At 44.1% G+C, this 27,957-nt stretch overlaps 2 protein-coding genes across 4 annotated transcripts in view; one reads left to right on the top strand and one right to left on the bottom strand.

Moving 5' to 3' along the window:
- The window catches only part of psd3l (pleckstrin and Sec7 domain containing 3, like), a 165,499-nt gene that overhangs the window by 4,047 nt on the left and 133,495 nt on the right, over window positions 1-27,957 (top strand). For 2 of the 3 annotated variants that reach the window (XM_055875451.1, XM_055875450.1), the window contains exons 2-5: window positions 2,725-3,947; window positions 16,349-16,460; window positions 19,503-20,568; window positions 26,824-27,318. In XM_055875451.1, coding sequence (XP_055731426.1) covers window positions 2,856-3,947; window positions 16,349-16,460; window positions 19,503-20,568; window positions 26,824-27,318 — 2,765 coding nt within the window. In that variant the 5' untranslated portion in view covers window positions 2,725-2,855. Of the gene's footprint in view, window positions 1-2,724; window positions 3,948-7,909; window positions 8,211-16,348; window positions 16,461-19,502; window positions 20,569-26,823; window positions 27,319-27,957 lie in introns of those variants that run through there. The other variant, XM_055875452.1, reaches the window with a different exon arrangement.
- The window catches only part of sh2d4a (SH2 domain containing 4A), a 102,499-nt gene that overhangs the window by 71,548 nt on the left and 2,994 nt on the right, over window positions 1-27,957 (bottom strand). The gene's annotated exons all lie outside the window — the stretch shown is intronic.

Below are 27,957 nucleotides of genomic sequence, written 5' to 3'. Positions count from 1 at the left end.
GGATGGAGGGTGGGTGTTTGAGGCTGTGGTCAGGTTGTGGGGGACACTGGGAAGGGATGGGGGTGGGTTCACTACTTTGTTTCCACCAGTAAAAGAAAGAACACAAACAAGACAAATTCTCCAGTTAAAAATGTCATTACATTTGCAATGTAGAGTAAGTTCAGCTTTGAAAAAACAGGACTTGGGGTACTTACAATGTGGTCAGCTTTGGAATCAGTTCAGCTGGACTTCCAGCATTTTGTATGCTACAGTAAGTTAATGGCCAACCATTCTGTAAACAGAGGATATACTATAATTGGGCAGTACTACACAGTACTACGATAACAGTGGAAAATTGCTTTTTGGCGGTCGGTCCATCTAACCTCCACCACCACAGCACTAGGAAAGTGGAAATCTGTCTGCATACTTACAATACACAATTGGCCATTCAAAAATGTTGAAAGCAGTGTAGGCTATCATAGCTACCATCAACTCTATCCTCCTATTCTTAAATTTGCCACTGGCCAACAAAAAAAAGCACAAAGACAATGGTTAGACCACATTGGCTGTACAGTCTGTGGCACATCGTGACCCTGGTTGGAGATAATATTTTTCCTGTAAGAAACGTCTCTTTGCGTTTCTGTATGTGGGTCACACTGCTTGACTACTGAATTAGATGGATCCCACTTCAGACTGGCATTAAGCACGTCCCCTAAACCTCGGCTCCACAGTAATAACCGTACTGGAGATGAAATGGGCATTCTGCCACACATTTCAGCATCGGTCTGGTCTGCTCAGCACAACGGTCTGCATCACAAATGGCATCCTATTTTTTGACCCAAGCCATGATGCTCTGGTCAAAAGTAGTGCAGTGTAAAAGGAAAGGGGTGCAATTTAGGATACTGCCAGAGTAAAGATGAAAGAGTAGAGGACAGGTGTGGAGGGGGGCGAGGTGTTTGGTCTGATTGAAGACCTGGTCTGACTAAATAGTCATAGTCTATCACGTTCTTTATTCATACAGCCTATTGATTGTTGAATTGATTTAATGAGCATATTTAATTAGGGTAAGTATTTATAACCCACATCGTCAATATTACAATACTTTTATATGCATATAAGTCTTGGGCGGTGTTTTATTTAATCTTTACCAGAATTGCATCAGTCTGAGTGACTGTAGATGAAGTCACATGATTAAACGGTTTCCTCCTCAGAAATGCCCGAGGGGATCTACTGTGCTGCCATATTGCATATTTGCTGACAAAACCTCAAGTGGATATTCTTCTGTACTACCAAACAGCTCCTGACAATGCTTGCTTGTAAAGTTTCACTTTCAATTTGCCAATTTTTTGGTCTACTGACATTTATGAGAGTTGGCCTGTATCACATGTATTTCACTGCATGCCTAAGAGATATCTTACAGATATCTTATGAGCTGTAGAAGTGCAGCCCTATTCAATGATACAATGTATTTCCCAGTAAAAACCCCCAATGCATTTAATCCATTTGCCAGTTTAAGCATTAACAGTATATTCTGTGAATACACACACTACATTTACCCAGTGGTTTCATTTATCTTATTGGTACTGTGAGAAACAGTGTGTGTGACCAGGGAAATAGCAGATGTATTGTATGGGAGGGTGGGCATTTCACTGCTGTTGGTTAGATGACCCCAGTTACTCCTAGCCTTTTCACTGTGGCAAAGGGCACGAGAGTCCATGTTGATGTGATGATGTCCGTAAGTGAACCCTGGGAATTAGAGGCTTATGTTTAGGTCACAGTGTCAGCTCTGATATGTTAGCTTGGGATGGGGGATGGGCTTGATGTGTGTGTGTGTGTGTGTGTGTGTGTGTGTGTGTGTGTGTGTGTGTGTGTGTGTGTGTGTGTGTGTATCAAATAAAATAAAATACAATTTATTTATATAGCCCTTCGTACATCAGCTGATATCTCAAAGTGCTGTACAGAAACCCAGCCTAAAACCCCAAACAGCAAGCAATGCAGGTGTAGAAGCACGGTGGCTAGGAAAAACTCCCTAGAAAAGCCAAAACCTAGGAAGAAACCTAGAGAGGAACCAGGCTATGAGTGGTGGCCAGTCCTCTTCTGGCTGTGCCGGGTGGAGATTATAACAGAACATGGGCCAAGATGTTCAAATGTTCATAAATGACCAGCATGGTCAAATAATAATAATCACAGTAGTTGTCGAGGGTTCAGCAAGTCAGCACCTCAGGAGTAAATGTCAGTTGGCTTTTCATAGCCGATCATTAAGAGTATCTCTACCGCTCCTGCGGTCTCTAGAGAGTTGAAAACAGCAGGTCTGGGACAGGTAGCACGTCCGGTGAACAGGTCAGGGGTTCCATAGCCGCAGGCAGAACAGTGTATGTGTGTGTGTGTGTGTGCTTTTGTGTGTGTGTGTATGTGCGTGTATGTGCATGTGTGTGTGTATGTGCGTGTGCATGCACGTGCACGTGTGTGTGTGTGTGGCAGGGGGGGGGGGGGGGATTGTAGAATGGTCTGACCAGATGTATCATAGTGATTTCATAGGAGTTGGGTCTTATGCAAGGTTGCTGAGACTTCGGTCAGATTTGAGTGGAACTGGTGTTTTCTAAAGTGTGTAAAAGCAGAGAGGAGGGTAACTCTCAAATATACCTTCTTTAGGGCCATCCATTAATGGACCTCCCTCCCTCCCTCCCTCTTTCTCTCTCTCTCTCTCTCCCTCTCTCTCGCGCTCTCTCTCTCTCTCTCTCCCAGCTCTGCAGTGACATACGTAGGACTGGCCTTGGGAACCCATCTCCTCTTCCACTGAGCCCTCTGCAGGGCCGTGTTGGCCCCTCTCACCCCCCTCCTGCAGCGCACCAACAGATCCCCCTCCCTTAGAGGAAATGGCCGATCATCATCATCAGGTCAAGACTTCCTTCCTCTTTATCCGACTGCAGTCGCCCTCTAAGGCCCATGGCCTGCCGTATCCTGCTGACACTGCCAGCTCCATCGCCACAGAGGAAGGAGGGTCGACCAACAACTCGGCTGGAGCTATAGTGACATCCACAGCTGTAGCCGCAGCACCCATCCCACCTGATCACATAGAGGACTGCAGTGTCACGGCCTTGAGAGTAGACGTCAACTCAAATCAAGAAGAAGACAAAAAAGCCAGAGAGAGAGGGGAAACATCCGATTATTCAGCTCATGCTGGAGATGTGGCTTCGATTGTCTCAGGAGACCCTCAGACTCAGAACTACCAGAACTTATTGTTGAAAGCTGATCTGGAATCAGTGACTGGATTACAGGACCATAGTCTCAGTACCTCGGAGTCGGATTTCCCAGTTTGGGTCCTGCGGGAGGACAGTCCTCGGACAATGATGAACAAGGACAATCAACAGCCACTAGCGGGGACACCAACCACCGCCACCAACCCAGCACCCCCCTCTCAAGCTTATTCTGCAGCACCACGGGTCAGCTTCCTGCACCCAGCAGAAGGATCTGTGCCCAACACCCACGGGCCCAAGGCCCCTGAGATGGAGAGGGACAAGCCAAGCCAGAAGCCTTTCCACCAGGCCCCGGCCCCAGCCCCAGCACATACCCAACCCAACGTGCCTCCCAGCCCCCATCGCCCCAGCAGCACGAACAGTTGGGTTAGCAGTTCAAAGCAGAAGGAGGCTGGTGAGAAGCCAAGAGGTCCACAGAGTGGTTCACAAGTGTTCGTTAGAAGTCCAGAAGAGCGCAAGACCTTTCTGTATGCAGTCAAGGAGAGGTCCTCAAAGATACCTGGAGATACGTACAGGAACGCAGTGACAAGGAGTTTCTCCACGTCTACAGCTGTCACTCAACCCACTGTTGTGACCTCACTGGCTTCTTCTTCGGAGCCTTCTGTGGTGAGCTCAGCTATGTCAAAACCCACAGTCTCAACAGTTGCTGCTCCATCCTCTGTGATCAGTGCTGCTCGTCCCTCCACGATAAAGCCTGTTCCAGCTCAGAAGGTGAGTTGCTGTGTTGGTTCTGTGTGTGCAGAGATGTGCTGCTACTGAAAGTGTATCTGATGGATGGTCCAGTTGTATGTACAGTTGATGACTTGATGAGATGTTGTGGTTTCACATCCTTGATTGTTCTGTAATTACAGTACAGTATACTGTTTGCATTTGTGTCCTTAGGCTACTACATAATTATGTGATGTTTGCGATCAACATTACATTGATAATTCCCAAGAAGAGCATTTGTGATTTTGAGCACTGGGATTATACCAAAACTAACCAGCCAGGGTCCTAATGTACAGTAGATTAAACTAACCAGCCAGGGCCCTAATGTACAGTAGATTAAACTAACTAGCCAGGGCCCTAATGTACAGTAGATTAAACTAACCAGCCAGGGCCCTAATGTACAGTAGATTAAACTAACCAGCCAGGGACAAATATAAAGTCGATTTGAGATGTTAAAGTGCTCTTGGTAGTGTAGACATAAAACCAGCCAATCAACTTCCATGAGACATGAGTCACGACAACGTAAGACGAATTATACTCTCTATAGCTCCCCACCCAGATGGAATGATAGCTAGTAGGTATCCGGGGCTTGTCTGTCATTCCTCACACTAAATGGCCTAGAAAGACATATCATCTTTTCAAGAGATAACCCACCGGTCTCTGAAGTCCTCTGGACAATAATCACAAACAGCCCATGGAGCAGTCCTGTATTTTAGCCTCTTGAAATTGGTATTTGTAACAAACAGTTCCGCAGTGTCATTACAGTGTAATTACTGAAGAGACAGATTTCACACACATCTCCTGGTTGTCTGTGTCCACACTAATGAAGTAATGAGATTATTAGTATTTAGGTGGGTTAAGCCCACCAGTATCCTCTGTCTAACCTTAACCCTCTGTAAATAAATCCAACTCCACTTATTCTTGTAGGCCTCTCCGTGCTACTGTGGTAAACTGAATATCGCGGTCTGTATTCACAAAGTGTCTCAGAGTAGGAGTGCTGATCTAGGATCAGGTCTGCCCTCTTATTTGTTATGATTTGAAAGGTAAAACCAATTATGTGTTGCTTTGTGAATACAGGCCATGTTCGTCTTTGACACCATTGGGATGCCATAGTATTATTATGGGAAAACCTTCAAAATAAGATTGAGGTGAGGGGGGTGTGGGTGAATGGCTCAAGCTGGAATTGGATCACCCCCTAGTGTTGGATTTTCAAATATTGTACTGGAAAATAGGAATAATGCTTTATTTGCCATGCTTTATGAAATATTTGCAGAAAGGATTAAACAATATTATTCCACGAATTGTGCAAATTAATCCTGCGCTGTCAAATATATGATTAACAATGTCCTTTCAACTCTTAACACTCTGATCAGATATGGCAGTCTGTGATCTAAATATCCATGCATTTGCAATGAGGAACACGTCTATACTTACATAAATGCCTATAAAAATCTATATTTATGCAGGTGAATTTGAATTTTCTAAAGTCTAGCAGTCTCTTGCTAAATGTATTGCTTTATTTACCTACAGTATCTTATTAAAGGTAGACTCATCAATATGACATCTCGATATCAAATCAAATACATTTTTTATTTGTCACATGCGCTGAATACAACAAGTGTAGACCTTACAGTGAAATGCTTACTTACAAGCCCTTAACCAACAATGTAGTTTTAAGAAAATACAACAAAAAAAGTAGGAGATAAGAATAACAAATGATTAAAGAGCAGCAGTAAATAACAATAGTGGGGCTATATACAGGGAGTAGCGGTACAGAGTCAATATGCGGGGGCACCGGTGTCGAGGTAATTGAGGTAATATGTACACGTAGGTAGAGTTATTAAAGTGCATAGATGATAACAGAGAGTAGCAGCAGCGTTCCGGGGGGACAATGCAGTATACAGCGGGGTTGATTCCTGCATACAGACATCAACAATAATATCATTCAAATCTGCCACATTGGAAAGAGCCAACGGCAGTCTTTAACAGCAAAATTTTCTGCAATTCTAGCCATTTTGCCATGGGGTGGAGAGATGTTTGCAGTTTTAAAGCTAATTTCCTGCAATTCTACACATTTTGTAATGACTTGTTAATTTGATATCTGAGTGAGAATGACTAACAAAATCAATGGGGGGCCCTTGGAGATCAGGGCCCCTGAGTATGTGGCCTGCGGGCCCGGTCGGTATTCGGCAATGATTACTACAAGTTTATAGCTGGCTAGACTAATTACCAATCAAAAAAATGTTAGCCGACATGGCTAATGGAGTAACTGTCAGTGACTGATATAACATGAAAAAAACTGCTGATGCACAACCAAATTTTGAAATTGCATCTAGTGTGTTCTACTAAATAACAATTTGGGTTGGGGGGCCCTTACCGGCCGGGGGCCCTAAGCACAAGTTTAAGCCTGAACCCAGCCCTGACCATCCAGGAAAATATGCTACAGAGTATTTGTTTCCTTTAAGAACCAGACAGGAAAAACTGGTTCTTTCCACTTATGTTCTTGCTTAAAACAGAAAAAAAAATCATAATCCCCATTTCTGTAGGCTTGTGCACATCTGTGCCACCCATCCCGTAGCTGGTTTTCTGTCCTAATGTTTGGGAAATCTAACACTTTGCAGTAAATGTCTATTTAAGGATTACATGTGGTGATGTAAAAATACAGACATTTTTGAAAGATATACATAATAATGGTGTTTAGTCTGCCTGTGCCCCTAGAGACCAGTAATAGAAGGGAGTGGTGAAAAAGTACTCTATCAAATAAATGTACCTGCCACAGAACATAAAACCTGCATGTATAGGCCGACTGCCACATGGAGCATTGCACTAACTCTATTCATTTTGTACCATACATTTCTTGCCAATCATCATCTGAGAGGTATCATGGGCTGTGTTGTTCTCTTTCCATTTTGCACACACTGCATTTCAACCGCATGTCTTGATTGGATGTGTTTTTAAAATCTGTACAATCAGGTTATTTTGGGGTTGAGATTTTCAGGTTTTTGTAAAACGTGTGTAATATGGATTAGTTTCAAATTGTATTAGTGGATGTACAGGATACACATGGTACTGTCCAATGAAATGCTTACTTGGAGGTTCCTTTTAGACAATGCAACAACAATAAGAAAGAATAAAATATTAGAATACGAACATGAAGTAAATGTCTCAGTAGAATATAATATACCGGAAGGCACAATTTATAGTCATGCTGTACAAACACGCCTGGCGATTGGCAACACTGCCTAAACCAAATTTAAGTCGTTTCTCATGAATGAGGGGAAATTGTCGTCTCAGAATTTCTGAATTAGCAGAATGGGTTCAAGATAATAGTTTAGCCATAGTCATGATAGCCTACCATCACGGGAAAACCGATACAACTTTCATAAGCACAAGGTAGCCTACATAAATTCAGCATGCATGACTGAAATTTTGTAATCTAAAAATATTGCAAATTTATTATGGATAGATAGTTCATAAACAGGTTTTCATGCTGCCAATCAGTGGAATCTTTGGATAAGAGCTTCATTATTTATCTTTCTCGATGTCCTGTATCTGCCACAGGATAATCTACCCTCGTTTGATCAGGAATAGTATGAACTAGGAAGCGCGTTTAGATGGGAACGTACCAAGTGTCACGATGTTTGAGGGGAAGGCTGGAAAGCGTAACAAAAGTCAATAGATAAACACCGAGGGCAAAGTGTAGCAGGTAGGAAGCGGGAGTAGGACGTCGGATCAAGAAAATGCTTTGCACACAGACGGAATAAATCAATCGTTGGTAAGTAAATGCATTGTTAACTACCTCAAGAACAAACTTTTCGAGTCAACAATGGCTGGTTATTGGATTCAGAAGGATGCTGGAGCTGGCTGAAGTCGAATTCGTGGTTAGCTCGCTGGCTAGCTAGCTACAGTACAGTAGTTCGTGAGGTTTCGAGTTCCATCGAATTCTGTCACGCCTCCAGTCATCCATTCCCAGCCAGACGGATTCTGCTCCTTGGATTGAGGGCTGAAAGTAGACTTTACGAGTAGTGCAAGCCATGTCCTGCATGTTAGGAAAATGGGTCAGCTTTCTTCGGAGGAGAGAACTGTTTGATGCGTTTGTAGCATAAGTCAATATTGGCTAGTTTTACATACTGAGAAATGGTGGTGGGTGGGGGTGATTTCAGTCATTCAAAGGATCTGAAGTGAACAACTGTCAGAGCAGCTTGCCAGCTCCTTCGCGAAGAGTGATCACAAAACATTCGGGATATGGACGAGAGTGATGATGGGGTAAGGTGCTTGTAACAGTAACGGTAAACTGGCTAATATAAATTACATATTTTTTATTTTAGCTAGTTAGCTAGCCAGCTCAGAATATAACGGTAATTTGGCTTGTTGGCTAGCACATTGTCAGCTGTGATTGCTACTGTTAGCTGTTGTCCCTGGCAGTTGATAGCATGATGCTATCTATCTAACTGTCATATCACACCATAGCAAGCATAGTGACAAATATAAAAAAATACAATTTTGCCAAACGTCTTATGTTTGCCACTAACGTTATACCAGTAAGAGTATGTAACGATAGCCAAGACATTTTGAAATTGTGCCTTGCTGTGGTGCTGCAAAAGTATCAAGTGGAAGCTCTTTGTTGTCAGCCAGCCCCTTCAATTCACCATGATCTAATGTTATAGTCTAACTGTTAGCTAGTTAGCCAGCACTTTACATGTTTATCCATTGAAGAGGCTAGATGTTGTTGCTGTAATTCATAATCAACGCCTAGTTTGCACTCTTCACTAAATCATAGCAACTTGCTCATTATTTTTGTAAATTTTGTGAAATTAAACATTTTTACGGGAAGCCTAGTAGCTACATTATTTACAGTAACTGTGTTGCTAGTTCAGTTTTCAACACTGTAGTCATTGTAACATTATTTTGAAGGTAGATTCAACTAACCAAGGGGTTTAACATAACAAGGATGCTCCTAGAATAGGACATTTAAATGGGCTGTGCTTGCTTGGATTAATCCTTGGATCAGATTCAAATCTGGGGTAGAGCCCCAACAGTGTTTTCCCCTCAGCAAATGTTTCCACTTCACTATTTTCCCCTCATTCGCTCTTCAATTTCAGGAGCTTTAGCTAGAAGTCAGCGGGCTCTGTCTGAACTAATTCTTCACTTTGTACAGTTGTGCTCTGTTTGGATGTGATTATGTTAATGTAATTGGGAAGGCTTGGAGTGGTCCAGCAATCTTACTGGCATTGTAAAATGAATTGCCAAGAGAGCAGTGCATTAAGCAGCAATGGCTTCGTTTGTAAACTGTTTGATTAACTAAGTACAGGATTGAAAAATCGCCAGTGTTTCTTTCTCTTGCTTTTTTACACAGTCAGGATTTGTCATAAATTGACCTTCGTGAGAAGACAGATCACATGGTTAAATTCAAGGGGCTCAATAAGTTACCTAATGCCCAAGACACATCTTACAGTTCATCCCATGAACGGTGCAGTTTATCCACTAGGCCTATGTATGACAGAACATTAGAGATGTATTGACGCATGCATCTCACAGTACCTTAACTGGCTGTCAGAGACGATTTCCCTCCTAAGTGTTTTTACTACTTATGAGGATGACCTGGTTTTACCACATCATAGCACAGTTCTGAAAGACAGTCTTTATTGTATTGCTACATACGCCCTCAATGGCCGTGAGTCAGGATGGGCCAGAAGTCTATCCTGTGAGCAATAGGAATGCCTGCAACCTGTCATTAAGAGCACACTTCCTTCACTGTTCCAGAAAATGTTAATGACGACTTAGGCTATTTACGGTGTTCCCCGCTTACACTCAGTAGAGAGATTTCTGCCACCTCCGGTAGGTGTCCCGTGTTTGTCTGGGATTCTGTCTCCCCCCCCTGTTCACCTGACACTTGGCCTGGTCTGACATGGGAGTGGCTGCATATGGTGTTGACTGGCCTGACAGCTGTGAAGGATGCATTGTTTCCTTAGGGGAGAGACAGAAACAAAGCGTTATGCTAAGAGCCAAAAGGGCCTGACTGGGAATTGGCTAGTCTTTGTCCAGGAGTAAGGCTATCATAAAAAGTGGCTTGATCAACATCAAATACTCATTTAAATGATTCTACATTTGTCTTATCAGGTGAATTAAAATCAGCGCGCATATAAGATCAATATTGCTTTCATTTGGTTGACTTCCCCACTGCTAACCTACTCTTTAGCTCATTTCTGTTAGAATTGCCTTGTAACCCAGCTCCTTCTCCCATAACCCATGCAGCACAGATTTTGGGCAAACACTCTTGTATTTATTTTTTTACAGGCAAACAAGGAATAGTTTTCTCCTCGGCTGATGTGAATAGTGAGAGTTTTGTGTCTTGGACGGACCTTCCTTTACTTCCATGAGTCAAGCTAAACCCGGTGACATGGGGTTCTGTTTTCCATTAATAAAGTGTGCATGCATTGCAAACCTCCAAAAATGAGGTCTTTTAGCAAAACATGACTTGATTTGGTACATCATTTAAAAGGGTTTGTAATCTTTCTGGTGTTTTTTTTCTCCCTCATTATGCATTGGCAAATGTAATTCACTAATGCCGCGTAGCCTATCTATTCTATCGTATCAAAGGTCTCCAGATGCACAATCATTGTTATTGAAATCCTATAACAGGACTTTTCCGGAACAGAAATGTGATAAGGAAATGTAAAAGCAGTCTTGCCCTTGCAGAACACCTCACTAACTAGATCATGTCTAATTCACAAGCTCCCTCCCTATAAGGAGTCTGCTTCTTCCTATAAGTAGTGGCCTACATGGAAGCCCCCATTTCACCTCATTAACAGATGTTATTATCGCCTCTTAAATGGTATTACCCTTCAGGGTTCATATCCAGTCTATCTGTTTGACTGATAGGTCATATGACAATCCCACTGACTAACATCCAGTGATCTGTAAAGGAATACAACTGCATCACCAACCCCATTTATATGCATGTTATAGGCCTACATCTTTGGGTCAAATGTATTGGATTTTTAAACTCAGTTTAAAAGCACTTTGCTGAAGAGTGCAGGTATAAAGCCATGTGTCAAGTGACTGATGTGTCTGGCACCTGATATAAATAAGAGATTTGGCAAGAAGCTGCTCTAAAGGAAGCTCTTTTGTCCTATTTATCAAATGCTCATGAAAGGTCCAAAAGCGGATTATACCGGAAGATTCATGAGATTCACTTTAGTTGTAATTTATGGCAGATTCGGCACTACAGATTTATAAAGCCTATTTACAAACAGAACAGAGAGAAATACAAAACAACTGATTGTACTCGAAGTAGGCTAGATGAGCATATTTAGGCATATGACATTACTGGTCTGGAATAATAAGCCTAACATATTTTGCTTTGATAAAAGCATATTTTGCCTCCATTTCCTGTTGTTACTTGTATTACTCTCTTCTAAGTCTTCAGTCCAATGGTGTACTTACTATGTACCATTTCATACACTCACAGGACCAGGTTGTAAACACACACATTAGCTTTGTAATAATTAGTACTTTTGCACCTCCTCCATTACATGGTGACACAGAAACACAGCCACAACAGATCACAGATAGACAAGCTGTTCAGCTTTAATCTGGAATGTTTGCCTATGGCAGAGCCAATGTGGCCCAGTCTTATTATGGCATTGTAAAAATGACAGGGGAAACGTATTTTGTCATCACCCTTGAATGACTGAGGATTGGTCAGTGTGTTCATTTGAGTAGCATGTCATCTTATGCAACTTCTCAAAAGCAGATTTTCTTCACCTTTAGCCTATCAGCTGTCCTGGCTGGATATTGTCTGGGACATTACTCTCCCTTTAGAGAGTTAAAGTTCTCTAGGAGTCTATGTGGGCCGTGCCTGTGTCATAACGGAAAAGCTGACCTGTAGGTTAGGCGTTCCAAACGCAGTGAACCAACTGTGCAGCTGCGTGTTCCGAGCCATCTGCACTTTTTCATTTTCTTTGAACCTCCAAAAACATTTTCCGACCCTAGATGGATCGGAGCACGGTCGCCCCACAGCCTTTGGATTGACAAATACTTACTAACCATAAAATGCACACCGGCTGTGTTGTTTCTGACCGTGTTTACTACTTTAGTAGCCAAGACTTGCTTTATATGTGTGTACTGTCAAAGTTTACAACCGCTTTAGAATGCTTGGTTTGTCCTCCGAACACTATACCTGATCTCTGCACACTGTATGACAGAAGTTAAGAGGGTTGAAAACCTTTTCATTGACTAAAAGGAGCTTCTCAAATTCAGGAGATGCAGGTAGGCCAATCTATTTTCAGTTATTTAGCTTTCTGTATTTTTGCGTTCACCTAGATATGGTTGGTCTTTTTCTCTCCTCAGTACAGTAGAACAGTTGCACCATTATTCAACAACTGTTCCTCGTCAGTTTGAGTTAGTGTACCATTTGATAACATTGGTAATAATGTCAAGGAGCATTTTTTTGATAGTTTGGAATAAGATGTTTGTTTGTGAACTGGGTAGGGTATGGAAGTCCCCCAGAAACTTGTCAGTCAGGAAGTCCTTGAGAAGAAAAAGCCCAACCTTTTCTGTGCTTGTTTACACAAGTCCCACACATGCTGAGTTCTGGAAGCACTATACCTAGTTCTACAGCCGAGCACATCTTTCACAGTCAAAGTAATCATATCCTGTTTGAGATGTACTGCTATTTTTTTTTTTTTTTTTTACATAGATGTAAGTTTGGCTCAGATATTGAGCTAGCAAAATGCAATAAATCCTACACTCTAATGTCCAGTCTTGTGATTTGTGATTAGGCAAATTTGAACCAAAAAATGGGAACACCCTTTCCACATTTTATCAAACATAAACTGTTTCATTTGACTAATTTCCCAAAACATTGTGATGGATTTGCAATGTTTTATTATCCTGAATCACGCTGATCTTTTGTCATTCATTTCCATCAGATAGGCAGGTCTTAGGCAGGTCATTCACTGTACATAGACTTTTTCTATTGTGTTATTGATCGTACGTTTGTTTATTCCATGTGTAACTCTATGTTGTTTGTGTCACACTGCTTTGCTTTATCCTGGTCAGGTTGCAGTTGTAAATGAGAACTTGTTCTCAACTGGCCTACCTGGTTAAATAAGACATTTCAGCTCAGATGTGGATCTACTTTAGATGTTCGATTTTCAAATGTATTTTGATGCCAGATTGGACGAAACGTTGCCAGATTGGTTACGGGCAATTCCAAGTAAAACGGAATTATGCTGAGACTCACTTTAAAATTCTCAGTTTAAAATGTATGCTGAACAAAAAACATTGATTTAAAAAAAAAGAATAATAAATTACTGCAAAGTTTGGTGTTAGTATTAAGATAATCTCCCTCCATTTTATTCTGTTCCCAAACTTTATATCTGCACAGTTCTTCACATTTTTCACTTTAAAATCAACAACAAAACACAGAACTCTATGCACAAGGACTACTGTGCAGAGACAGAGTTTGGTAACAGAATAAAACAGAGATTTTACTGTAATTATTTTACCAAACTTTGAAAATCAATGGTTTTTGTATAGTCAACATTTTTAGTGAAAAATCTCGGTCTCAGTGAAATTCTGTTAGCATGGAATTGCCCTTAGCAGAGAGTGACTTTACTTTAGCACAGGCTGTGGATTTCTGAACCCTCTGGAGTATGATAACTCTTAGCTCGAGTTCTTGAGCTCCAGTGTTTTCTAGGACCTTGATGTGACACTGCTCTGGCTCCTGTGGGAAAGGACAATGTGCCGAGTTATGGTGCCTCTGGAGTGTAAAGAATAGACTAAGGCAGTGTCCCAAATGCCACCCTATTCCCTATCTAGTGCACTACTTTTGACCAGGGCCCATATTCCCATATAGTCCACTACTTTTGACCAGGACCCAATGTATGAGTCCTGGTCAAAAGTAGTTTACTAGATAGGGAATAGTGTGCCATTTGGAATATAGACAGAGATCATCGTGACCTTTTTAATGGAAAGCTGATTGACAGCTCACCTCCCATGACTATGTGGAAGTCAACTCTATTAATTACCCGAAGCATTAAACAAACTAGTGAATTATGACGTGGCCTTCACCCTGCAATGAGATTCCCAGCTGTTGCTAAGCGAAATAATTTAGTGCATCTGGGCAGATTTAGTGGAGTAGCCTATCTAGGCTAACCAGAGTGTTTTTTTGTTGTTGTTGCTGTACGAAACGTTTTCTGTCAAAAACACTTCCATAGTGTCTTGTCTTTCACAAAATTATGGAATTTTGTTAATTTACTTTGTTCACCTTGATCAACACAACAGTTCTCATGAATGTCATAACAGTTCCAAAAGATGGTCTCTGTCTAACCAACCACCTCATTTGAATAGCATAAATTCTGTTATTGCAGTCAACATGATACCTTTTTAGTTTGTGTGGGCACTGAGTCTTCAATATTGGCCAATCAATTGTCCATTTTAAGCAAGGTCTAATTACAAGAGAGTTGGGGGGGGGGGCTCTAAAAAAACATCAACTTTTCTGGCAAAAAAAAAAAAAAAGGGGGTCTGCATTCTCACGTCTCACATTGGCAGCCATGGCAACAACAGCTTTCCCACAGAGAGCTAAGTTCGCTTCATAGTTCCTTTTACGATTTAACCTCTCAATTTAGATTGGAATGTAATTTACAAGGTCATTTTACTTTGGAAGTTGCTATTTAGTCTATGTAGAAATTGTAATCAATCATTCAGATTAAGCTAGTGTTCATATTAGCCTACTAGTGTAGGATATTATTGAGTATCTCTCAATAATGATCTCACTGTGTTTTTGTGGCCCATCTACAGTGTTTTCCCACTCTTCCCCTTTTGTGCTCGTTGATGGTTGCTGGGGTAATTACAGTTTTAGTTGCCTGTCATTTGATCCGCAGAGCTTAATTCTTGTAATGGTCATGGCACTAAGCTTTGGAATGGTTTCAAATGTGGATTTCATTGAATCAGAGTGCCTTTCTCCTGTTGAGTCATCCCGAATGAACGTCATGCAATCACTGCTGTAAACTTTAGCAGAACTAGGCCTATTAATTGTATGGCTGTTGGGAATGTTGGCTAATGAAATACTTTACTGAGCCTTTGCTAAGGTTCAAACATAATTCACTAGCCTTACTTGGATTGAGAGAGCCAAATGCTTCACGTACATTAGATGGATCCTTCCTATGTGAACGTGTGACCTCCTAGGCACTTAGGCAGTAGCTTAAGCGTCTTTTGAGATCATGGCAGGTGAGTAGCTACTCTGAAACATGAGACCACTTTCTGATGGCATTGGCAGCCTGGCAGGCAGACATCACGATCTAGAGACGCATCACTGTAAGCTGTTTTAAGAGCGGCTCTGGTTTTCAGAACATGGGCTGCTTGAGCTTTTATTGAGAATGCTGTGTGGCATGTTCTTATCTATAACACAGATAGTATAGGATAATGTATGCCTGAACTCTACTCATGTATCACATTTAGCTTTACCCTTTAGCACTGTCTTTGGTCTTTAAAAACAAGTCAGAGATTGTTTTTATAATTCTCCAACTTTGTCAATGTTTGATTAGGTTAGATCAGTGGTTCCCAAACTGTGGGGGGGTCTGGCTATTTTTTTTGTAAACTGTATTTATAACTTGGCAGAAATGTCCAGATCAACTAGCCCATGTCAGCTAATGTTTTATTTGGGCTAGGTTTTTTAGCCCATAGATTTTGTAGTACACATTAGACATGGCAAAATGTATGGAATTGTAAGAAACTTCTCTGCACCCAATGATAAATGTGTAGAATTGCAGAAAATAATCTTTAAAACTGGTAAAATGTTCTCCCTGCAAACAAGAGGTGCACGGGATGTTCCCTAATGCTGGAAGGGGGGCTGAAGTGACACAGTTTGGGAACCCCCTGGGCTAGGTAATGCTGTTTCAAGATTTTTTTCATTTGTAATAATGTTATGGTTTTACGTTACAAACTCATGTTAGTTTTACCCTTATGCTCACAGAGATTTTACCAATGAGTGTTCCCTGCTTTGAAAGAGACATGGCTGATGGTACTCTGTACGTTATATTCAATCAAAGATGTTGCTGTTAAAAACAAAATCAATAAATCAAACTTAAGCAACCGGAAATGATTTTGGTCGTTTATAATCAGAAACACTATCAAGACCGGAAGTTGATTGGTAGAGCATGGTCAAGGGAAATGCTTTGGAAAACATGGCCAGATGGTTAAATAGCGGTAGGTCAACTGTCAAGGTGATGTGATTAGCCTCATTTTGGTTTCAAAACACCCAGATGAAATGAACTCTGTTTTACTGTCCAATCAATGGCCACTGATGGTGAGATCTCAATGATTTATGAATGATAACGCTTACTTATCAGAGAATCATTTTGCCTGCGGTAAATCCATGTTCTTGTTTATTCTTGCAGGCTGAAAAGTTTGTTTGGGTTAACAGCTCGTCTTCACACGCTCAAAGTGTTGCGAAGGCCAAGTACCAGTTTCTCTTTGGAAAAGGAGACGAGACCAGCTCTACTGAAAGCGGTATGTCACCTTTCATATAATCTACCCCACATTACACAACAGTATGACGTTATGCTGTTTGCTGTAGCTAAGGCTACACTTGGCATTAGGCCTTGGACATGATCCTTTTTTTATTTTGAATTGTTCATTTAATAACATGCATGAAATGTGTCACATTTGGAACAATGGACCCTTGCATTTTGCTTAAAATTGTTCTTGAAATCCCTTAAAAATATAGACTAATCCTGGTCTATAAATCATTCATCATCGGGCCTAATGTGTACATTATTTTTACTGGCTAATATGAATAATTCTAAATGATTAGTGCAGGATTGCCCAATTACAGTACTTCGCTATTTATAGTGCACTGTAAGATCCATACTGTGAAAATTAAAGGAAGTTCCTATATCAACCAGTTATTGATGAATTGGCCCAACAAGCCACTTTCTCTACAGAAATAGGCTGTAGAAGTTGAGCCTTTGCTTTCACTGACTTTTAGCCATGAGTTGAACAGAGCCTACTAAGTGCAATGAATAATTTTGTGGAACTGTAGTAGGGCCTATATAAACAAACCATTTTTCAAAGCAAGCCCATGAACAGTAGTTAAGTGCCGTGTCAAACATTCCCAGAAACTAGAGATGAATAAGTACGGTATAGTGATGTGTTTCTTTCGTTCCATTTAGTGTGAACAGCCTGTTTGCTGAGGTAATGCTAAATCTGCACAGGGAAGACTTTCGTTTTTTATTACCCGTCAAGAGCCAGTCAGATAAGAGGTCTCACCCCTGACTGGTTACCAAGGCTATTTAGCAGGACCTTAAAAGGTCATTAGTAGTCCACAGGGATTTGCAAACATCCTCTAGACATCTCCCAAGCCATGCTGCAAAGTCATGACTTAGTGCTATCACTTTCACTCTGTCCACTATCCTATCCTTCTCTACAGGGATCACACGGCTGGTGATCCTCAGCCTCCCTCGTCAACTAGACATTATACACAACTGTTGTATAATATTCGCTGTCTGCGTCCAAAATGGCATATAAAGTGCACTACTATAGGGCCCATAGGGCTTTGTTCTAAAGTAGTGCACTATACCTGACGCAGCCTCTGTTCTGACGTAACACTAGTCTAAAGGTCTATTGTTTTAACTCCCTGTGTAACTCCCTGTGTCACCATAAGTTATTTTGATGGCAGTAAAGATGGCAGAAATCTAATTAGCACAATAATAATAAATCACCATAAAAATCCATACATTAATCTAGAGATTATTTTTGTTTTGGATGCGTCTAAATCCACCGGTTCCGCCTATGTCGCTCTTCTTCATTTGCGGTGAAAGGTGACAGAGCTAGAGCGGTGTTTATCAGACCATGAGACATCCTGAAAATTGGTCTGTACAACCAATCTGCCAACTTCTATCTGTAGCGTCCGAACAGTTTGGGATACACACTAATATGACCCCTTTGTGGAAAGGTGAGACTCTCTAGGATGCACAAGACTCGCCTGAAGGTCCCCTGGGACCAGTTGGAAGAAAATTAATGGAAGTACAGTATATATGGAGATTGTTTAGTGCCAAAAATAAGGGGTTAAATACCTGTCAAAAAAAATAACAAATGCTTCCTGATCTTTCTTATATCGCTCAGATATAGGACAGAAACTTCAGAACAAACTTCCCTTTGAAACTATCTGTTGTTCAATGTAGGGAATATTTTATTAATTCCGTTTGTATGGGCTAATGACGGCCAAATACAATTCCATATGGCTTAGTAGAACCCCCCCCCCCGCGGCTTAAACAGAGCTTAGACTCTTATGGGTTAAGAGACATGGCTATGAATCTCTCATGTGCTGTCAGTCACTCTCCAGTAGAGACAGATATTGATAGAGTAAAAACAAGGAAATGCTGCCATCTAGTGTAATCGTGTTCTTGACATAACGTCCTCTATGACAAGGACATACAGTAACTGGAGACAGAAAAGGAACGATTGCTTCCTTTTACCGTAGCAAAACGGTGTGCCCTAATAAACACGACCATGTTGAACTTATTGTTTGGTCTCAAGTATAGGCCTGTTAGCCTAAACAGGGCAGAGCATGTTGAACTTATTGTGTTTGGTCTCAAGTATAGGCCTGTTAGCCTAAACAGGGCAGAGCATGTTGAACTTATTGTGTTTGGTCTCAAGTATAGGCCTGTTAGCCTAAACAGGGCAGACCATGTTGCACATGATTCTTTTAGTTTTAAGCTACCTCCTGTTCATCCAGTTCTGGTCTGGGTTTCAAAAAGAAAGCATTTAGCCTACATGCTAATGATACTGTACCTTTGATGATATTCACTATGTATCACTGTGACAATAGAGCTCTTACTTGACCTCATCCACTCCACCGTTCATGTCAAATTAAACTGGATAATTGTATTAATTGACACAGCTGTCTCGTCCAACTCTTCGTGAACAGGTTCAACAAGAGGACAGAGCCAAATAGTCCAGGATAAAAACCCTTAGGTGTATTTTGTTAATGTAGTAATTATACATTCTCACTACATGGCTTAAAGCAGCTTAAAGCTGTTCAATATTTAACTATATACTAAGGTATTCAATAGAAGAAGAAAACACCTGCTGTTTTGGCAAAATTGTATCCCTCACACTCGGCTAATTTGAAATAAATGTCTGTGAATACATGTGAACTGAGCACGCTGAGCTTTGGTCCACTGTCTGAAGCCGTTTGCCGGCCAGTGAAAGAGACATCTGCGTGTGAAGGGACGAAAGAAAGAAAAGGAACCAACCGTATTAGTTTGGATTCATCCCAGCCCTTCTTTGGCACCTCCTAGCCCTTCTCCTTTCATGAAGTGGACACAGTGCCGTAGTGTTCAGACTACAAGGCTTATTCAGAATTTGTCCAAGAGAGATATTTATCTTACACCGAGGCAATACACACTCTTTCACATCCTAAATCAATATAATCTATCTAATGATGGTGATAGCGATGATAAATAACAATGTATATATTTTTAAAGTGCACACGTGACATTTGTATTCATCTATTTATCTTGTAGTATTTGACACATCTCATTTTCTCAGTTTCAGCATCAACCTCTCACGTCTTAGCGGACGAGGGGAGTAGTAGCACCAGTCTAGACGCCTGTCTCCAGGACGATGACATTGATGAAACCTCGCTGTTCCTGGAGATCGACCGAGAGCTGGCCAACCTGCTGAGCGGCCTCAGTGCCAGGATCCAGAATGCTCCTGCCGCCCACGCCCAACCTGAGGACAGCCTACACCCAGCGGACAGTAGTGAACAGCAGAGCGCAGCCATCATGATCCCCTGTAGCGGTCAAAACGGGGCCTCGCAGGATGTGGCCAGCCGGACCTCAGAGAGAAACGGTGAGGGGGAGGAGACCAATGTGGACCTGGACATGTCTGGCCTGGGCCTTGATTCACCGGGAGACCCACTCCTCTCGCCCACCTTCCTCCTGGACTCATGGACGGAGGCGCTGCTGAAAGATACGGCTTCCCTGAGCTCAGCGGCCCAGAAGGCCTTGGGCGTCTCCACCGTGGCGGCCGAGGTAAACGGAGACTTCAGGAATGCGCCCGCTGCGAACTGCCAAGAAAAAACAAGTGCCGGCCTGACGGCTGCTGCATTCACATCTGGGCCATGCTCAGGGGTGGGTGAGGTACCCGTGCTGGACCAGTCTGAACCTCCCAGGAGGGGTTCAGAGGCAGCGACCGAGCCTGCCGGAGGGGGGCTGCTCCTGGACGAGGAGTCCCTGGAGGAGTCCAGTAAAATTCTGGCCGAGATCCCCGGCATCTTCACCGCCTTCCTGGACGGGGGCCAGCTGAGGGAGAAGCCCCCTAAGAAACTGCGATTTGCGGAGAGCCGGCCAGGGAGCACGACGACGGTTGTGGCGGCGACGGACGTTTGTGGTCAGATGGGACAGGAGCGAGGGAGTGAGGACTCGGAGAAGGGACTGGAGGGAGGTAGGAGCTGCAGCAGTCTGAAGGTAGAGAGCTCTGTGGACAGTCTGAGTCCTCTAGAGAGACTCCCCTGTCGGCTGTCCCTGGAGGACGAGGTGTTCCGGGTGCTCCCTGACATATTTCTGCACCAGAGCACCGATGGAGACGCGGCACGGGAGCCCAGCTCAGATAGGTATGTCACATATCTGCTATATTCCAAATGGCCTCTGAGCCCGGACCTTGACCCATAGCCACTACTGTGGGTCTGGGGCTGTATTCAGGTTCATTGTTTTCTTTCAATGAATACGGTTATATGGACAGGAAGTAGTTGATCTTAGATCAGCACTCATACTTTGAGACACCTGTTACATACGGCCTCTGAAAGGATTGGGCAGCTGTAAGTAAGTCTAGTCCAAACCAGAACAGCACATGGGGCAGGACGATCCAATCATCTCAGATCTACAGATGTCCCTAGGCCCTAGTGCAGGGACCTGCAACGTGTGGCTCTGGTGATCTATCATTTGTCAAAGTAATCAATACACTATAGGCCTAATAGTACTAGAATAAACACATCAAATTAGCTCAACTCACACTTGAACAGCCACAGAAAAGGTTATTTGAAAACCGGTAAAGTTGACCACACCCCTTACTATTCAACACAATTCTGTTTAGTTTGAAATGCTGCCAAGTGCACCAATGTCTCTCAATGTATATTTCTTTACAAAAATTTAAATTTAGGTATTTTGTATGTTTATTGGATAGTGAGCGATAGAGGTGAATAATAGGAGAGAGAGTGTTGAAAACCCATGCTGTCAGCTGTACATCATACATGTGTTGAAAACCCATGCTGTCAGCTGTACATCATACATGTGTTGAAAACCCATGCTGTCAGCTGTACATCATACATGTGTTGAAAACCCATGCTGTCAGCTGTACATCATACATGTGTTGAAAACCCATGCTGTCAGCTGTACATCATACATGTGTTGAAAACCCATGCTGTCAGCTGTACATCATACATGTGTTGAAAACCAATGCTGTCAGCTGTACATCATACATGTGTTGAAAACCCATGCTGTCAGCTGTACATCATACATGTGCTGAAAACCCATGCTGTCAGCTGTACATCATACATGTGTTGAAAACCCATGCTGTCAGCTGTACATCACACATGTGTTGAAAACCCATGCTGTCAGCTGTACATCACACATGTGTTGAAAACCCATGCTGTCAGCTGTACATCATACATGTGTTGAAAACCCATGCTGTCAGCTGTACATCATACATGTGTTGAAAACCCATGCTGTCAGCTGTACATCATACATGTGTTGAAAACCCATGCTGTCAGCTGTACATCATACATGTGCTGAAAACCCATGCTGTCAGCTGTACATCATACATGTGCTGAAAACCCATGCTGTCAGCTGTACATCATACATGTGCTACAGAGGCAGCGGTTTAGACTGCTAGTCCACCCCAGGCCACGTCTCATTGTTTTTGACGGGTTCATCTGTGGGGTATTTCCATCGTGGCTCCCAGAGGACTACGTTTTAGTCAACATTTGAAAAAATGAATCTTCCTGTCAACTTGGTTCCCATCCCCCTGCCCTAGGGGCTATTGGGGGCTAGGTGCCTATTTGCAATTCAGCACTTCTATCCTCAGCTCATCCCCTTGTGACCAATTAGATTGTCATGACTGAAGGCCTGTAAAATAAGATGTCAAGCTAAATAGTGTTGATTATGATGCACTGTTTATTTCACTGTTTATTTTATGGCACTATTTACACTTGATCCCCCACTATGTTTCAATATTTCTAACGTCCGTAGCTTTTTTGTCCTTAGAAAATGTTGAGTTCCTTTTAGTTGCTGGATGTTTCCATTAGATGGAAACTAGCATTGTCACAGTCCACAGAAATGTGTTGTTTTGTTAGCGTTTCGCTGAGAGGAAGTAGAAAGGTGCAAGGTCTCTGGGTTAATAATGGAATAGTGCTCTTTATAACTTCCTCTGAGAGCTCACCACAGCGGCTATAGGCCTCTACGACAGGGACAGTGCATTTAGCTGAGTTCACCACAGCGGCTATAGGTCTCTATGACATGAACAGTGCATTTAGCTGAGTTCACCACAGCGGCTATAGGCCTCTACGACGGGGACAGTGCATTTAGCTGAGTTCACCACAGCGGCTATAGGCCTCTACGACGGGGACAGTGCATTTAGCTGAGTTCACCACAGCGGCTATAGGCCTCTACGACAGGGACAGTGCATTTAGCTGAGTTCACCACAGCGGCTATAGGCCTCTACGACAGGGACAGTGCATTTAGCTGGGGTTCACCACAGCGGCTATAGGCCTCTACGTCAGGGACAGTGCATTTAGCTGGGGTTCACCACAGCGGCTATAGGCCTCTACGACAGGGACAGTGCATTTAGCTGAGTTCACCACAGCGGCTATAGGTCTCTACGACATGGACGGTGCATTTAGCTGAGTTCACCACAGCGGCTATAGGTCTCTACGACATGGACGGTGCATTTAGCTGAGTTCACCACAGCGGCTATAGGCCTCTACGACAGGGACAGTGCATTTAGCTGAGTTCACCACAGCGGCTATAGGCCTCTACGACAGGGACAGTGCATTTAGCTGAGTTCACCACAGCGGCTATAGGCCTCTACGACAGGGACAGTGCATTTAGCTGAGTTCACCACAGCGGCTATAGGCCTCTACGACAGGGACAGTGCATTTAGCTGAGTTCACCACAGCGGCTATAGGCCTCTACGACAGGGACGGTGCATTTAGCTGAGTTCACCACAGCGGCTATAGGCCTCTACGACGGGGACGGTGCATTTAGCTGAGTTCACCACAGCGGCTATAGGCCTCTACGACGGGGACAGTGCATTTAGCTGAGTTCACCACAGCGGCTATAGGCCTCTACGACGGGGACAGTGCATTTAGCTGAGTTCACCACAGCGGCTATAGGCCTCTACGACAGGGACAGTGCATTTAGCTGAGTTCACCACAGCGGCTATAGGCCTCTACGACAGGGACAGTGCATTTAGCTGAGTTCACCACAGCGGCTATAGGCCTCTACGACAGGGACAGTGCATTTAGCTGAGTTCACCACAGCGGCTATAGGCCTCTACGACAGGGACGGTGCATTTAGCTGAGTTCACCACAGCGGCTATAGGCCTCTACGACAGGGACAGTGCATTTAGCTGAGTTCACCACAGCGGCTATAGGCCTCTACGACAGGGACAGTGCATTTAGCTGAGTTCACCACAGCGGCTATAGGCCTCTACGTCAGGGACAGTGCATTTAGCTGGGGTTCACCACAGCGGCTATAGGCCTCTACGACAGGGACAGTGCATTTAGCTGAGTTCACCACAGCGGCTATAGGTCTCTACGACATGGACGGTGCATTTAGCTGAGTTCACCACAGCGGCTATAGGCCTCTACGACATGGACGGTGCATTTAGCTGAGTTCACCACAGCGGCTATAGGCCTCTACGACAGGGACAGTGCATTTAGCTGAGTTCACCACAGCGGCTATAGGCCTCTACGACAGGGACAGTGCATTTAGCTGAGTTCACCACAGCGGCTATAGGCCTCTACGACAGGGACAGTGCATTTAGCTGAGTTCACCACAGCGGCTATAGGCCTCTACGACAGGGACAGTGCATTTAGCTGAGTTCACCACAGCGGCTATAGGCCTCTACGACAGGGACGGTGCATTTAGCTGAGTTCACCACAGCGGCTATAGGCCTCTACGACGGGGACAGTGCATTTAGCTGAGTTCACCACAGCGGCTATAGGCCTCTACGACGGGGACAGTGCATTTAGCTGAGTTCACCACAGCGGCTATAGGCCTCTACGACAGGGACAGTGCATTTAGCTGAGTTCACCACAGCGGCTATAGGCCTCTACGACAGGGACAGTGCATTTAGCTGAGTTCACCACAGCGGCTATAGGCCTCTACGTCAGGGACAGTGCATTTAGCTGGGGTTCACCACAGCGGCTATAGGCCTCTACGACAGGGACAGTGCATTTAGCTGAGTTCACCACAGCGGCTATAGGTCTCTACGACATGGACGGTGCATTTAGCTGAGTTCACCACAGCGGCTATAGGTCTCTACGACATGGACGGTGCATTTAGCTGAGTTCACCACAGCGGCTATAGGCCTCTACGACAGGGACAGTGCATTTAGCTGAGTTCACCACAGCGGCTATAGGCCTCTACGACAGGGACAGTGCATTTAGCTGAGTTCACCACAGCGGCTATAGGCCTCTACGACAGGGACAGTGCATTTAGCTGAGTTCACCACAGCGGCTATAGGCCTCTACGACAGGGACAGTGCATTTAGCTGAGTTCACCACAGCGGCTATAGGCCTCTACGACAGGGACAGTGCATTTAGCTGAGTTCACCACAGCGGCTATAGGCCTCTACGACAGGGACGGTGCATTTAGCTGAGTTCACCACAGCGGCTATAGGCCTCTACGACGGGGACAGTGCATTTAGCTGAGTTCACCACAGCGGCTATAGGCCTCTACGACGGGGACAGTGCATTTAGCTGAGTTCACCACAGCGGCTATAGGCCTCTACGACAGGGACAGTGCATTTAGCTGAGTTCACCACAGCGGCTATAGGCCTCTACGACAGGGACAGTGCATTTAGCTGAGTTCACCACAGCGGCTATAGGTCTCTACGACATGGACGGTGCATTTAGCTGAGTTCACCACAGCGGCTATAGGTCTCTACGACATGGACGGTGCATTTAGCTGAGTTCACCACAGCGGCTATAGGCCTCTACGACAGGGACAGTGCATTTAGCTGAGTTCACCACAGCGGCTATAGGCCTCTACGACAGGGACAGTGCATTTAGCTGAGTTCACCACAGCGGCTATAGGCCTCTACGACAGGGACAGTGCATTTAGCTGAGTTCACCACAGCGGCTATAGGCCTCTACGACAGGGACAGTGCATTTAGCTGAGTTCACCACAGCGGCTATAGGCCTCTACGACAGGGACGGTGCATTTAGCTGAGTTCACCACAGCGGCTATAGGCCTCTACGACAGGGACGGTGCATTTAGCTGAGTTCACCACAGCGGCTATAGGCCTCTACGACAGGGACGGTGCATTTAGCTGAGTTCACCACAGCGGCTATAGGCCTCTACGACAGGGACGGTGCATTTAGCTGAGTTCACCACAGCGGCTATAGGCCTCTACGACAGGGACGGTGCATTTAGCTGAGTTCACCACAGCGGCTATAGGTCTCTACGACAGGGACGGTGCATTTAGCTGAGTTCACCACAGCGGCTATAGGCCTCTACGACAGGTACAGTGCATTTAGCTGAGTTCACCACAGCGGCTATAGGCCTCTACGACAGGGACAGTGCATTTAGCTCTGTTTTGAGATACAGGAAGTAAGCAGTATGATGTGACCATAAACAGCAGTGGGACCAAAGATGTTATCATGGGGAGTGCTAAGCAAGATGCTGCACTAGTTAACTGGTACAGATACTTTTGAGCATGTCCAGGGGAGTTACACGCTTCCCTCGAGCAACGTGATAGCCGCTTGACAGCAAATGCTGACGAGATTAGCATCTTGTTTTTTTACTCTTTTTGTTTGGGTTGAGAGTTGCCCCGCTTCTTATGGTAGCGTCATATCGCTGAATCTAATCTATTTCTTCTTGGTAGAGGAACAATATACTAATCCAAGCAATTCAGGCCAGGTTTCAGTACCCTTGTGGAACCAGCCTGATCGCAGCATTCTCCATTTTGATTCACTTCACTATCACATCAGTCAGGCCTTCCTCCAATAGATTGGCGTTTGGAACGAGTTAGCAAATGACCGGTCCAATCCGCATCCTTTCAGAACCAATGGGTGGGTTTTAGGACAAAATCACAGGTGGCCAAACACTGCTTTGAATTAGGCCGTCCTCTGATTGGTTGAAGGTGATCCAATTGCAGATGAGGTGGTTTTGAAAAATGCTCCTCTTTAAAGGGAGACTCAGACCATAGAGGATGATAGAGGCCTCTAGTGGCCAAAAGGCCGTGTTAGCATGGCAGTGCCCTTGAGGGCTTCCACGATTTTTAATGTAGTAAACTGGATGGGACTTCCAACTTTATTGACTCATCCCTCCTGGTGACCCTGTTGGAGTCATGTTCAACCTTGGTCATCAGGAGGGATCAGCCAATAGTGAAGAAAAATTGACTACTTCAAAATGGAGATGCTATACTAGCGCAGATACAAAGATGAGTCCTCTATCTATCTCTATGGCTCAAACCATTTCAATGAGGAGGAATACCAGATGGATATGTGCTGTGAAATATAATGGCTAAGGTTTCCCACAGGCTAGTTTGAATTTCAGTCTTCTTCTGCTAAGTTAAGGCTAAGACTTGATTTTTGTCCCCAGTCAAAGTTTCCATGATTGTCTCTGTTTGTCCCCGACTTCCTCAGGAGTACGAAGACCAATGGCAGCGAGGACCCGTCGGATAACCGGGATGGCAAGGAGACATCGGAGAGCCAGGAGGCCACCGACGTCTTCAGCTCGCAGTTCGAGAGCATCCTGGAGTCAGACCGTTTCCGTAGCACCCTTTACAGCAGCCTGGACTCTCTGGATGCCCTGTCTTCCTCGGCTGACGACGAGGCGGACTCAGGCTTCACTTTCGACATGCCCCTTACTCCCATGATCCAGCAACGCCTCAAGGAGACGAGCCACTTCGTGGAGTTGTTGCCCAACACGGGGCGCCAGGGGGAGCGCCAGGAGCTACTCAGCGTCACGACCACGGGGAAGGGCGGGAAAGCCTCCCTGGAAGTGACGTCGTCCTACCTAGAGGAGGTGGTAGCGAGTGGGGACCCCGCTTTCAGCGGCCAATCAGATAAACATTCCAGCGGACCCCTGGCCAATGGGGTGGAGCGGGACCCAAAGGACTGTCTGCACGGCTGCCTGAGGTAGGAAAGAATAGACTTTATTATTGTGGCTGAATAACAACAGGCTCACTGTTGTTATTCAGTTAGGCCTATACTCTGTTAGGCCTATACTCTCATAGAGAATTTGTTATAGGTTGTGGCACTTCTTACACTGGCACTGAACAGAAGTTTCAAGGTGATTTATTCTGCATAAACTTATAGAAAGAGGTGGTGTGTGTGTGAGGTATAACAACATGCTTCCTTACATAAGGCAACACAAACTAGTGACATGGGTTAACAACTAGAAACAACTACATGTGTCAACAACCTGTTCATCTATTTGTCCTTTGACCTCCTCCAGGGACACCAGGTCCTGTAGTTGTAGGTTGGCTGAGGAATGAAATATATTCCTCGTTCTAATGCTCAGGTCTGTTAGCATTAAACAAGATTGAGATCTGAGCTTGTATGTTTTTTTCATTCCGAGCTAGAAGAGAGGACAAATAAAATGGCCTTATAAATAAGAATGTATCAGTGTTTGAGCCTGCGTGTTGCTAGTGATGCCCACCTGGCAGCACTGTAGAGATCACAATGGTGAGTTAGACATCTCTGATTCGTGACAAAACTAAGGGCTGCATGATGCACAGTCAAGAGCCTTCAGTGTAGAGCTTGAGGCTTGCACAT

Source organism: Salvelinus fontinalis, chromosome 21 (genome assembly GCF_029448725.1).
Source record: "Salvelinus fontinalis isolate EN_2023a chromosome 21, ASM2944872v1, whole genome shotgun sequence".
In the NCBI taxonomy this organism is placed as follows: Eukaryota; Metazoa; Chordata; class Actinopteri; order Salmoniformes; family Salmonidae; genus Salvelinus; species Salvelinus fontinalis.
The sequence above is the reverse complement of the archived record's forward strand: the minus strand, read 5'-3'. Positions and strand labels throughout refer to the sequence as shown.